Source organism: Vulpes vulpes, chromosome 4 (assembly GCF_048418805.1).
Source record: "Vulpes vulpes isolate BD-2025 chromosome 4, VulVul3, whole genome shotgun sequence".
Taxonomy (NCBI): Eukaryota; Metazoa; Chordata; class Mammalia; order Carnivora; family Canidae; genus Vulpes; species Vulpes vulpes.
Window position 1 is genome coordinate 43728136 of NC_132783.1, and position 13776 is coordinate 43741911.

A 13776-nucleotide genomic window follows, 5' to 3' on the forward strand; every position below is an offset into this window, starting at 1 on the left:
AAAGTTTGACCATAAGAATCTACAGAGATGCATGTGAAGCAAGTGTTGTTATGGTTATTGTTTTTCTGACTGTTACAAATAATAATGTAGACAATACAGTGTAGACTTTGGAATTAAACAGACTAAAGCTGAAACCTCACTCTGGGATCTTTAGCTGAGTGATTAGGGCCAAATATTCTAACATGTATGAGTTTACTCCCTCGGGTGTAAAATGGATGATGATGATGAGTGGTAGGAGGAAATAACTGTCACATATATAATACCTATTATTTCAGTCACTGTCCCAAGCACTTTACATATGTTAACTCATTTAATCTCTACAACAATACTGTAGAGTTATACCTTTTTTATATATAAGGAAACTGAGGTAAAGAGAGTTTAGTAACTTACCCAGGGCCATAGAGGTAGTCCATGATTCAAGCAATCCATTTGTCTCCAGAATCCAGGCACTGTGTGCCACAATTTTCTCAATAATACCCAGCTTTGCCAGTTTGTTGTGAAATTAAATCAGACAATAAAGTGTTTTACATGTAGTAAAAGGCCCATAAAATGGTAGTGGTTATCATCATCTCATCTACTAGGGAAAATTTGATAAAATATAACTTTTGTATACTTCCAAGAAAGTTCATATCTCTGACCTTGGTTTCCTCATCTATATTCTATATAGTGGTACTTAAAAGAGATACAGCCTCCTTGGTGTCTCAGTCTCTGAGTCAGTGAAATCAGTGTGGAGAAGGTTGCATTAGACTAGTTGTCAACCGGGAAAGATTTGCTCTGCTTCACATCACATCTGGTAATGTCTGGAAACTTTTTGTGTGTCACCACCAGTTGGGGATGGAAGAGATTGCTGCCTGTGTATAAAGGATTGAGGCTGGGGTGCCGCTAAACATCCTGCAATGCACAGGACAGCCCCCACAAAAAAGATTTACCTGGCCCAAAATGCTGACGTTGCTAAGGCTGAGAAATTGCATTAGCAGAAGGTCTTAAGGGCAGTGGATACCAAATTTTACTTATTTCATTTCACTTTTTGATGTCTAGTGCCTTACACAGTCCTTGGCATATCATAGGCATATGGTAAACTTTCAATGGATATAGGAATAATTGGTTGAAGGATTACTGAATTCATAAAAATGAATAGGAAAGACTTGCTTGTTTTGTGTTAAAAGAATGACTAACACATTAGGTATATCACCTTTCAAATACAAATTCTAATCTTCAGCCAAATATGGACAATTTTTGGATTATGTATACTTAAATTCTATTACCTTAAATAATTGGGAAATCGACTATACAAATAGAAAGAAGGAAGGAAAATATATTCATATTTACGGAAGATAGTGTAATGTTACAGCTAAAGTGCAGGCTCTGGGACTGCCTTGCAAGACAAGATCCTGGTTCCACCAACATGTTGCCTAGGCCAAGTTAGTTAACCTTTCTAAATCTCATTTATGTTATCATTAAAATGTGGACCATAACAGATAATACATGTTAACACTTAGCATAATATCTTGCATCAGTAAGTGTTCAGTATTTTTACTTACTATAATGTAATTATTTTTTTTTCCTATCCATACCATAAGCCAAGTGTTTTTGCTTGGCATACTTAATCTTTTAATCATCTGGCAAGATTGATATTAAAGTTTCACAGGCTTTCAGTCTGTGTTCTGTTTATGATACGAAGTTGTCTACAGCTGTATTGTACACAGTTATATGTGTGTCTTTTAAAGTTACTTTCATAAGTTTTAAGTGAATCTGATTTTAATAAGTCATTATTAAAAAACAACTTACTTATTTAAAGAATATCAATGGAACAAGACAAAACTCTTAAAGACTGAAAAGAAATGACAGTTAGGTACAATGTGTGATCCTGAGTTGGATCCCAGATGGGGTGTGGAGGAAATGGCTATAAAGGACATCATTGGGGCTGCTGGTGAAATGTGAATATGAACTATATATTAGATGATAGAATTATAGTTGTTAGATTTCTGAATTTGAAAATTGGGGTTAGGTAAGACAATGCCCTTGTTCTTAAGAGAAACATGCTGGAGTAATTAGGAATGAAAAGTCTCAAAAGGTTTTACAAAATAATAACCACTAGCACCACCACAACAGCCTTTATTACAAGAGAGAGCTGAAGCAAATTTGACAAAATGTGAAAGATTGATCAATCAAGATGTAAAGGGTTTTAGAGTGTTCATTGTAGTACTCTTTTGTGAAGGTTTGAAATTTTAAGATTTATTTATTTGACAGAAGGGGAGAAGGGGAGCTTGGTGGGGGGAGGGGCAGAGAGACAAGCGGACTCCCTCCTGAGCACAGCTCATGCAGGGCTCCATCCCAGGACCCTGAGGTCAGAACCTGAGCTTAAGTCCAATGCCTAACAGACTGAGCCACCCAGGTACTCCTTGAAATTATCAAAATAAAACTTAACAAATTCAGCACATCTAGAGGTTAGGGGTTTTAAATGAAGATGAAAGTGGAAGGAGCTCAGTATAATGTTAATTAATCCACTGATTGAATGTTTTACTTATTAATCAGGATGAACTCACCTTGTTTTATAAATCAATGTCATCAAAAAGGTTGTTGGCCAATTGATTTTTTTTAACCAGGGTTTTTCTGTTTTGCAGTCATTTCTAACACTCTCTAATGTCTATATTGATACAGTAGTCATTTTATAAGATACAAGCAGTAATTTGAAGTAATGGAAAGAATGTTAAGCTAGGAATTGGAAGTTTGGCTTGGAATCTAGACCGCCATTGACTAGCTCTGTGAACTTCGGTTTATCTACCTCATCTGGGAAGATGCATCTGCAAAAGGATTTTACAAGTGCCTCACTTGTAAATAAAGGGGATGGAGTGATTTTGATTGTTAAATCTTAGCTGGATTGACTGAATACAAGGTCATTTATGAAGATCTTTACAAATAGAATATACTCTTGCTGTGAGTATATTTTGAATGTGGTGCTGACTGATGTCCTTTACTTTGGCCATTGTTTTCCAGAAAGTAACTGACTTTTTTCTGTGTCTGGTTACATATTTTCTAAGTGCCCCCACCCTTTGGAAGAGTTACTGAACAGTGAAATGACTGAGAGGAACAGAAAGATAGCAAGGAATAGTTCTCTAGAGATTTATAGTCCGTTTCTTTTTCCTTAGTAATGCTATCCACATACTGAAAGAAGTCTCAGAAGTACTTGTTTGCTAAATAACTCTACAGTGATTCTATAGCAAACTTTTTTCCCCTTTTGTGATCCTTCAGTAAGATTTTCTTTCCTTTTTTTTTTTTTTAATTCAAGCAAACTCAGGGCAAGATTTCAAACTTTTCTACTCAAGTCGTGGCATAATTAATTAACCTGAAACCTTAACAAGAGGTCACACCAAAAACAATCACCAGCAGGATTGAATAGCATATGATATGTCTTTAGTATGCAAGGTCGAAATGGTGCTTTAGAGCATCAGTTTTTAAACTTTTGAGGACAGGAGTGAGGGAAAGAGTGGATAGGATTTTATTTTCATTTCTTTCGCAGAGTAGCTCTGTGTTTGTTTTAGATACTAGGCTTCCAAAGGCTCTTAGGAGTAATACTTGGATTTCTTTCTTTTTAAAAAAGGGTCAATTATTAGAAATATATTGAAGGGCTTCTTTAAACATAATTTCAGCTTAAGTAACAAAGTGACCTAAATTATTATCTACTAAGCAAAATATTTTGGTTTGTTAACAGAAACAGATATGCAGTATGCAGCCAAAGTATACCGTGATGATCGGCTCCGAAGGAAGGCTGATGCCTTGAGCATGGACAACTGTAAAGAATTGGAGCGGCTGACCAGTATTTATAAAGGAGGATGAACTGGGATTGTATTTATAACTTTTAGCATCCTCTTTATTTTTTCTGTAAGTAAGTTTCGTTTCGTCCTGAGAGCTAAAGAAAAAGATTGTATGTTAAAAACTAAACTGCATAGTTGGTCCCTGAAATCTTGGACTGTTTATGACCTCCTGGCTCCTTTGAATAGTAAGGAACTGAAAACTAAAATTAATATTTTAGTTATGCTTCTGGCAACTATTTTCATTTTAAAAGCGTATATTATTCCTAACTAAAAATGTCTTGAGAAAGGATTATCACACCTGTAGCAGTTTCCAGTTTTAGTGATTCTCCATGTTTCCTTTGGTCATGTAAATATTTATGGAATGATCATTTTGTATATGGGTTACTGCATTTTTATTTAAATTCTTTTAGCATTTAACTCCATGAGACACTTTAGTTTAAACTGATAGAATAAGTGTTCTGTGACAAAATTACATTTTTCTTGTCAGATGTTGAATGTTTGTGAAGTTTAAGCAACGAAACTTTTTCAAAAAGAAAAGAAAAAACAAAAAAGCTATTTAACTGTGTAAATCTTGTAGCATTATCAGCTTAGAGGGAATTGATATTTTTAATATTGCCATTATAATCCAGAATATATATTGAGATAAATGAACTGGTGTAGAATATCAGTTTGCTATTTAGTTTTATGAATTGCTAAGCCATGCATAGAAAAGAAATGCTATACTGATAGATTTTAAAGAAAATATGAGGAGATGGCTATGTAGATATTAAACAAAAAGGGTCTTCAACAGTAAACTGCAGTTATGTCATTTCCAATTCTAGTAATTCAAAGGCTCCCAAATGTTTATATGTCTGTCTTTGAAAGCTGCTATGATTCATGAAGAAAAGGACCCACCTGTTTTGCCCCCATGGAAATTTTAGTTTCTTCTTAGTGATCATTTAAGCAGGATCCAAAGTTAATGGGTTCTTCTACAAATGAGTAATAAGAGAAAAATACTACTAAAATGAAGCTTTGTGCCTTTTTAACCTGATTGCCAACTCTTAAATATATAAGTAGAGTACAGCACACTACTTGATCAGAGCATGATCTGTTTGGCCACATGCAACGGTGAGCAGAAATATGGCAGCAGGTAGGTAGAATAGTGACTTTATAGCAAGTCATCCTTATAAAATTCTGAGCTACAAAATATTCACCATTGAGTCATTCAATTAATCTTATAGGAATAAGCTCTCTCTAATTCAATCCATAATATAAATTAGAAAAGTAAGCTGGAAATTGAAGTTCTTGGTGCCTGTATATTCAGTACGAAACTATTTGATTTCTAGTCTTCTATGTTTAACAGTTGTAATATTTTAATGATTTTGCTTCATACTCAGTTAATGGGACACAAATGCATCTTTGGTAGTTTTTTTGTGTGTGAGAGCATGCTAGTTTGAGTGGCTCTGTTCTTCTGTTTAAAGGTTTTTGTTGTTGTTTTCTGACTGTAGTTGATTTTATAGCATCTGTTGAATAAAACTGCTAAAATGACCATTCTTTTTAAAATGTTCTCTTGTATCCCCTTTTCCAGGTGAATCAGTAGAAATATCTGAATTAATTAATGAGTTAAACTAAACAACCTACTGCCCTAGGAAAACTGGACAGCTTCACCAGTTTTATTTTACAAATGCGACTTTTAAATTAAAAAAATAGCAGTGCTTAAAATACAAATTAAATCTGTTCTTGAGCCTGCAGAATGAATTTTTAAAAAATAAGGTCATAACATTCTAATTAACTTTGAAAGTTCATATACATCAGAAAAATTACAAAAATTTGAATGAAATAATTTAATCCATTCATTTTTCCAGTTTTAATGAGAAATCTACACTATTGTGATTGACACTAATGTGAATCGAACTCTTTTTGAGCGATTCTTTTTCCCTTAATCTTGGCTTTAAAGGGATAGATGAAGTTATCAAGTTAAGTGAAGTTATATATTATGAAGTCATATATGGCTTTTGGACAGTATTATATTTCAGTTGCATTGCTGCATTTCATCACATTTCATAAAATGACGGGGAAATGTGTTTGATAAAATCAAATTTTCAAACAACTATGTGAAATAACTGATTGAGTGCCTGATAATTTAAGCCACATATAAAGTATGCAAGGAAATATTAAGTCCTTAATGTCATCCATATTTTGGTGAGAAGGTCCAACTAAGTGTCTTAGAATTTTGGGTTAATTCTACAAAGTAAGAAGATATGAACTATCTTGAGATGTAAGATTTTCATGTTTGCTACTCTTACGATAAAAATCTCAACATTTTACCATCTTATTTTTACTACACAGGCTTTGCAATTTCATTTGATAACTTGTACTGTTCACTTTAACCATTGCCTGAAAACTCTCAATCTTTGAGTAGTGCTTTACTAGCTTTTCTAACTGATATTTTAGAAGTTTGGTAGCAACTATATTTATTAATGCTTTACATTTTTATCTTTTTACACATACATATAAACATTATCCTTGTGAGGATTTGGGATAAAGTAGATAGTATCTTTACTCCTCCTTTTTTTTTATTCCTTAGTTCCCAAGTAGACTGGTGCTAGTTGCTTATAAGGTTGAGAATTTATTTTGATCCAATCTGAGAATTTCATTCTCAATGAGAAAATTCAAATTTAATCCATGTAATAAATAAAAACAATGTATTTTAGGAACAGATTGCATTTGAATGCTTAAATAAGTATTTGTTTCAAAATCACTGCATTTTTCTTTATAACTTACAGAAATTTGGTAGAGAAGAATAAATCCTTAAAGCAAATATATGCCAGTGCATTACACCACTCTGCTTTCGTGTCAGCTCAGGTGTTCACAGGAACAGAAATGTGGAGTCCCAGCCCTTTACTGTGATTGCACTTTTAAGCCTAAGTTGTCTTCCTTTTAATCTTCAGTTCCACTAGTATGTAAAATAGTGTATAGTGAGAAAAATGGTTACCTTCTTAATTTCTTTTTGACCTTTAATAGTTTTAAATGCAGCTGTTACTTAATAACTGTGACATATTATTCATAATGTTTTCCCATATATTTCCTTAAAAAAAATCTTCTACCTGTGGTAAGGCAGTAAAATATTTTTTGATGTTGACCTGAGAACCAAATGAGCCATCTTGCCAGTTAAGTAAGTGTTATGTCAAAGGACCCTATGGTTCAAAAGGAGAATCTGTGCATTCATTTAGCTTCCTTAAATGAAGCTTAGGTTTAATACTACCCCTATTACCATCTGTCTTCATCCTGAGTGAAACAGACCAAAAGAGCGTTCATAATCTTTTCTTGTCTGAACAGAAAAACTTCTGAAAATGAACAATAAATCTGAATTTTAATCTTTACTAAATAGCTAAAAAAAAAAAAAAACTGTACCTGTTAGCCCGTTGGACTATGCCTGAAGTCCATAAAATTCTCTAAACCAATGAAAAAGTAAAGAGTAGTGTAACAATAATGTACAAAACTTTTTAAATTCTAATTTGTAATTACAAAGAAAAAGTGAGTAGAATGAGAATCTTTAAAGAATTCTTGCACGTCCCTTTAATAATCCGACAGGCACCACAGTCCTAGAATTCAGGCTTCCTTTTTGGTTTCCATTACTATTAAATAGACTTTCATATAAATGGAAACATTTTCCCTCAAAACATTAATTCAAAACATACTCCTTATATTAAGGATTCTATAACCATGTTTTTTGTAAGTGTCCTATATGTAACTTTTTCCTGTTGGTACTTGATTCATTCTCATTTAATTTTATTATCTGCTGGTTTTGGGGCCAATGGACTTGTGAATATTCTGTGATGTGTCCATGTATAGGTGTGTATATATATATACATATATATATATTTTTTTCCAGCTAATACCTCAAATGTGTGATTGTTTAATATATACCACACTATGTTTGCACAGAACAGGGCTTCCATTAGCAGTGGATATTCTCATTTCTAACTTTGAAAATCATTCCACAGAATTCTGTTGGTGTGAATTCTTCCCATTGATCATTTTCAAATTTTAAAGCAGAGATTCCTATTAGAAGGCCCATATTTCAAATATAATTGTATGTTTCTGTACCTAGCAATGGAAATATGTAGGGGTAAGAAGTGTTTCTTGAAGTGTCTAGTTTAGTAAGTTATTATTAACAATTGGGATTACTGGGTTGCCAAGCTGTCTGGTAACTGCTCAGCGATGACAACCGGCATGATTTTGAGCAAATCTCCTTCACTTTGACACAGGAGTCGGGACATTCCAGTCTCATTCTACTTTGCCATTTAAGAGTACCACTAAAATAATAGAGGTTTACCGGTGACACTGGAGTATTCTAAGCATCGATTTCAAAATGAATTGTTTTTGAGTTGGCTGACTATACCAACAAGAAGAAAGAAACTCCACATAAATTATATTTTGTAACTTATTTATATTAAGAAATGCTTCTTACCTATTTTTGTTTTCATTTTTTTGGATGGCTACATAAGACTTTCTTCCATTTACGGTTTAAATCATGTGTTGTTTAAAAGCTGCAGGTAATTTTCAAGGTGTGATGAAATTTTAATGGAAGCCTTGTACCAGTTAAGTGAAACTGGCAAAGGAGATCTTACTTTGTCTATAGTGCATTCAAGATTATACAATTAGGTTTAAAAATGTCTGATTTGTAAAATACTTAGTGTTATATCAGACTTATAAAATAAAATTTTCTGTGTGAGAACTCTGTTAAAGAAAATGCATTTGATTTTTAATGAATGTTCTGCTGAATGATTTGTGATGAATTTTTGTCTTTCAGTCTCTGCAGTTTATCTCAATATATGAATAAAAAGAAGGTCTGTTCTCACTGTAAAGGATGTGTTTTTATCATCTTTTATATTCTTAATATGCACTTTCTTTCACTCACTAAACCATTCAACAAATGTATGAATGCCTGCTTTATCCTAGGCAGTGAGCTGAGTGCTGGGAATTAATCACTGAACAAGACAGAAATCCTTATGGAGTTTACATCTAGCCAGGAAAATCAATGTCAAATAAATAACTAATTATGATGAATGCTACAAGGAAAATTACAAGGTACACTGAGAACATATATCTGGAAGACTTAACCTACTTTGGGAGGATCAGGGAAAGTTTCTCTGAGAAAAGGAGCTTAAACTGAAACCCAAAAGATGAAATAAGTAGGAGTGAGGTGAATACTAGAGAGCTATTTCAGGCAGGCAGAATGTGCTAATAAGTTGATAAAGCCATAGAAACTTTACAGAAGTGAAAACAAACTTGCACGGAAACAAACTCATATGATTTTTTTAAAAGATTTTATTTATTTATTCATGAGAGACACAGAAGGAGAGGCAGAGACTCAGGCAGAGGAAGAAGCAGGATCCATATAGGAAGCCCGATGCGGGACTCCATCCCAGGACTCAGATCACGCCCTGAGCCAAAGGCAGATGCTCAACCACTGAGCCACCCAGGCGTCCCAACTCATATGATTATAGCATAGGAAAGACAGGGTAAGTTAGAGAATTAAAATAAGATAGGAGCCAAGTTCCATAAAACCACATATAAGTGATGATGATGATTGGAATTTATCCTATGCCAATAGAAAACCCTTTGATATTTTTAAGGATGGAGTTACATATGAGATTTGAGTTTTTAAAGTATCATTTTAGGGTTGTTGTGCAGAGAAGACTGGAGGGTAAAAGTGAATGTAGGGAGGATAGGAAGTTATTGGCAAAGGACAGATGATCATGGTTTGATCTAGAGTAGAAATACAGATAACTGAATGATTTTGAGAGAGATTCAGGAGGTAGAGTCAAGAGAATTATTTGATTGATTGGATTTGGGATAAATAGAGGCAGCAATTAAAAACTTCCCAAAATTCTGGCTGTGAAAAAGAGTAGATAGAGAAGGATGTCAGCTGAAAGAGGATGTGGTTTCTAAAGAAGGCTTTTATTTTTTCAATTATTAATTACATGAGATCTTATTGCATGAGAGATGTTTTATTCTGTTATTTTTCATTCTGTTATAAAGGGGCAGGTAGAAAGTGAAAGAGTAATACCAGTAAGAGTAGTACCAGTAAGTGCCTGATATGTCCAAGAGGATATTATGTCCATTGGAAGAATTATTTTAGCTAAGCGACCACCAGCATTTTTTAAGAAAGGGACGCATGGAGGATGGGTGCAAAGGCAGGTAGATTTGTAGTGTTGGTTAGTAAGATGTCATGCCTTTCATTGGCTTGATGAATAGGCAGGGTAAAGTCGGGGAGGGGAAAAGAAAAATAAACAGAGGCTTAGAAGACAAATTGAAGAAATTGTTTTTTCACTGAGTCAGCTATTGAATGCAAAAGGGTTTTTATGAGTCCCAGATTGGTGACAGAATTTACAATCTATTTAGTTGTTTATTTTCTCCAGTCTAACCCATCAGCCTATGCATGAGCAGTGGAATACAACTCATCAAACTCATCCAGAGTTGGAGTTCTGTCAGGCTGAAGGTAGGGGAGTTTAAGATGTTGACATGTGAGTGATCCATTGATTGTGATTGTTTATTGTATGCAAGCCAGAGATCGTTTGAATTAGTGATTTCTCAGGTGACTGCCTGAATCCAGGGTGTGAGGACAATAAGTGGTAGTATAAAAGAACTAAAAGTTATTGCCTATGACTTTATAATTGTATTCTCGATGGGCCAAATCCCAAACCATAGCCAGCATCAATATTAGCAAAACATTTTCCAACTTGGCCAATCTAAGTGATAAAATTTTCATTTTTGTATGTTGGAAAATCAGCAAGACTCTCCTCCCCATGAGTTTGTTTATTTTTAAAATATTTTATTTATTTATGAGAGACCCAGAGAGAGAGGCAGAGGGAGAAGCAGGCTCCATGCAGGAAGCCTGATGCGGGACTCGATCCTGGGACTCCAGGATCACACCCTGGGCTGAAGGCAGATGCTAAACCACTGAGCTACCCAGGGATCCTGATAATTTTTTATAGGAAAGAAGAATTAAAAAAATTTTTTCTAATGGCTGAGTAATATTCCTCAGCCATTAGAAACGACAAATACCCACCTTTTGCTTCAACGTGGATGGAACTGGAGGGTATTACGCTGAGTGAAGTAAGTCAGTCGGAGAAGGACAAACATTGTATGTTCTCATTCATTTGGGGAATATAACTAATAGTGAAAGGGAATATAAGGGAAGGGTGAAGAAATGTGTGGGAAATATCAGAAAGGGAGACAGAACACAAAGACTCCTAACTCTGGGAAACGAACTAGGGGTGGTGGAAGGGGAGGAGGGCGGGGGGTGGGGGTGAATGGGTGACGGGCACTGAGGGGGGCACTTGACAGGATGAGCACTGGGTGTTATTCTGTATGTTGGTAAATTGAACACCAATAAAAAATAATTTATTATAAAAAAATAAAAAAAATAAAAAAGAAATTGAGAGGTCCTAGGCATATACAAAAGCTAAGAGAAACTTAAGCTAAAAATAAGCAGAAACAAAGGCTTTTGATGCAACCAATAAAGTTAGAACTTTTACAACATGTACATATTTAACTGTTTAATGTATTATATTTACGGTATACTATTTCTCTAGAATGCTGTGTACTAGAAAATTTGAATAGTAAGATAAAATTTTGTGTGCGTATGTATACAGTTTCTACTAATTTCTTCCTGAACCTCAGGGATCAGCTGGTATACCCCCTTGGAGAACTGGTACATAGTGCTGATAATCCTTTAGGCTGGTAAATATTTCCCCTAGTCTTATACCAGCAGCAGTGAGTAAATTCAAAACAGATCAATCTCCCATTTACTGCCATAATTCAAAAACCACCACACTTGGAAATTAGGAATCTAAGTTCTTTCAATTTGAGGATGTAGTGATATTTGGAGAGTTTAGAAAGCTATGCTCTCCCTTTTTTGCCACCCAAGAAGAAAAAAAAAAAATCAGTATTTTCCAGGTCAATTATCATTTATCAAAGTCATTAGGATGGATGTTAAATGAAAAATAGCGCTTCCGGAAATTAAAAGAACTTGCTAGAGTTCATATTTTTATTTGCCTCTAAACTTGGGCAACTAAGAAGTTGTCATCAGGGCCAGAATTAACAGTTTCTTTTAATCACTTTTATTCCACAGATGCTGAATGAGTGCCTAAAGAATGCAAGACATTTAGTCATTGCAGGAAACTGGAAAAAATCCAAAACATGACCCAGCCTTCTAGGCGTTAGGGTTTCATTGGGAAAACAAATCAAAACTATGACACATAAATTATGCACAAATATCAATTATTCTAGGTAACATATAGTAGCATTCAAGAGAATGTGATATGTGAGAAGATATTGTCAGAAAACAAGATTTACGTATCTAAGGTTGGGCAGCTCGGGTGGCTCAGTGGTTTAGAGCTGCCTTCAGCCCAGGGTGTGATCCTGGAGACTTGGGATTGGGTCCCACGTGAGGCTCCCTGCATGAAGCCTGCTTCTCCCTCTGCCTGTGTCTCTGTGTGTGTGTGTGTGTGTGTGTGTGTGTCTAATGAATAAATAAGTAAAATCTTTTTAATAATAAATAAATAAAATAAATATCTAATGTAGATATTATATTATCTGGGTGGTTCAGTCAGTTAAATGACCAACTCTTGATTTCAGCTCCCAGGTCATGATCTCAAGGTCCTGAGATTTACCCCCTCATCGGGCTGTGCCCTGGGCATGGAGCCTGCTTAAGATGCTGTCTCCTGGACACCTGGGTTGCTTAGTGGTTGAGCATCTGCCTTCAGCTCAGGGCCTGATCCCAGGGTTGGGGGATTGAGTCCCACATAGGGCTCCCTGTGGGGGTCTGCTTCTCCCTCTCCCTCTATTTCTGTCTCTCTCTCCTTCTGCCCCTCCTCAACCCTGTGCATGTGCACACATGCATATGTTCTTTCTCTCAAAAAATAAATACATATTTAAGGTAGAAACTGAAGGGGTTCAGAACATGCCACCCCAAAATATGCCACTTAGGCATATTGATCATTTTGAACTGAAGGCACTAAGAAAACAGATGCAGGAAGGATTCTTTGATCTCTTTTACCAAAAAGCAGGTCATAAAATTTCCTCTGAGAAAGGTGCCCTCTTACCAGGAAGAGAACATTCTTACCACCAAAGGCAAGACTGATGCCAAAATGGACCTGTACAAACAAGTCTACTAAATAATCTTTATCTGCCATTGGTTTCACGTATATATTTCAGAGTCACTGTCCCACAATTTACTGTCCCTTACCCAAGCCCCCTTTCTTGTCATATCCCCAAAATTTGTTGTTCTTTGTATAAAAAGGTATTTAACTTGTGGATCTAATGATTTCTTTGGACCTTACTTCCTTCTGAAGACTGCCATATACACATAAGAATTTTAATAAATGTGTATGTTTTTCACCAGATAATGTATCAGTTTCTTAGGCCCAGCCATAAAAACCTAAGAGGGTAGAAGTATGTTCTTCCTCCCCTACAAGAGAAATAAACATGTGAGTTTAAAAGACCCTCCAGAACCAGTGTGGAGAAAGAATAACCAGTGATGGAAGGGTGAAGTAATCAACTTGGCTGGAGTACAGGATTCACATTAGAATGTATTTAGAAGTAAAATAGGATGCTTGTGTCAGTATAAGACTGTCAACTTTATCAGTCTGCAGTGGTACATACATCGCTAAAGATTTTTTGAACAGCAGTAATGTGCATTGTTTTGGAAGGCTTATCTGGCCATTACTAAGGCTATTAATATCATCTTGCTAAATAAAATAAGGGTTTGAATGAAGAATTGAAAAAATATAGATGAAAAAATCGTTAGGGTAGCAGACACGAGGAACAAAAGATTAGCAGTCCCAAACATGATACCTGACTAGTAGAATCATGGAAACAATACAGATACACGTTAGGAAAAAAAGCTTATATGAGAAATTTTTGGAGCTTTTGAGTCAGAGCTGACTAAAAGACACGTATGTAGAAATAT

General features: G+C 35.1%; 1 protein-coding gene across 2 annotated transcripts in view; it reads left to right on the forward strand.

The window, feature by feature from the left end:
• Positions 1 to 8665, forward strand: part of DNAJB14 (DnaJ heat shock protein family (Hsp40) member B14) — a 47941-nt gene extending 39276 nt beyond the window's left edge. For both annotated transcript variants that reach the window (XM_026015606.2, XM_026015607.2), the window contains one exon: positions 3713 to 8665. In XM_026015606.2, coding sequence (XP_025871391.2) covers positions 3713 to 3837 — 125 coding nt within the window. In that variant the 3' untranslated portion in view covers positions 3838 to 8665. The remainder of the gene's footprint in view (positions 1 to 3712) is intronic.
• The last annotated feature ends 5111 nt before the right edge of the window (positions 8666 to 13776 follow it).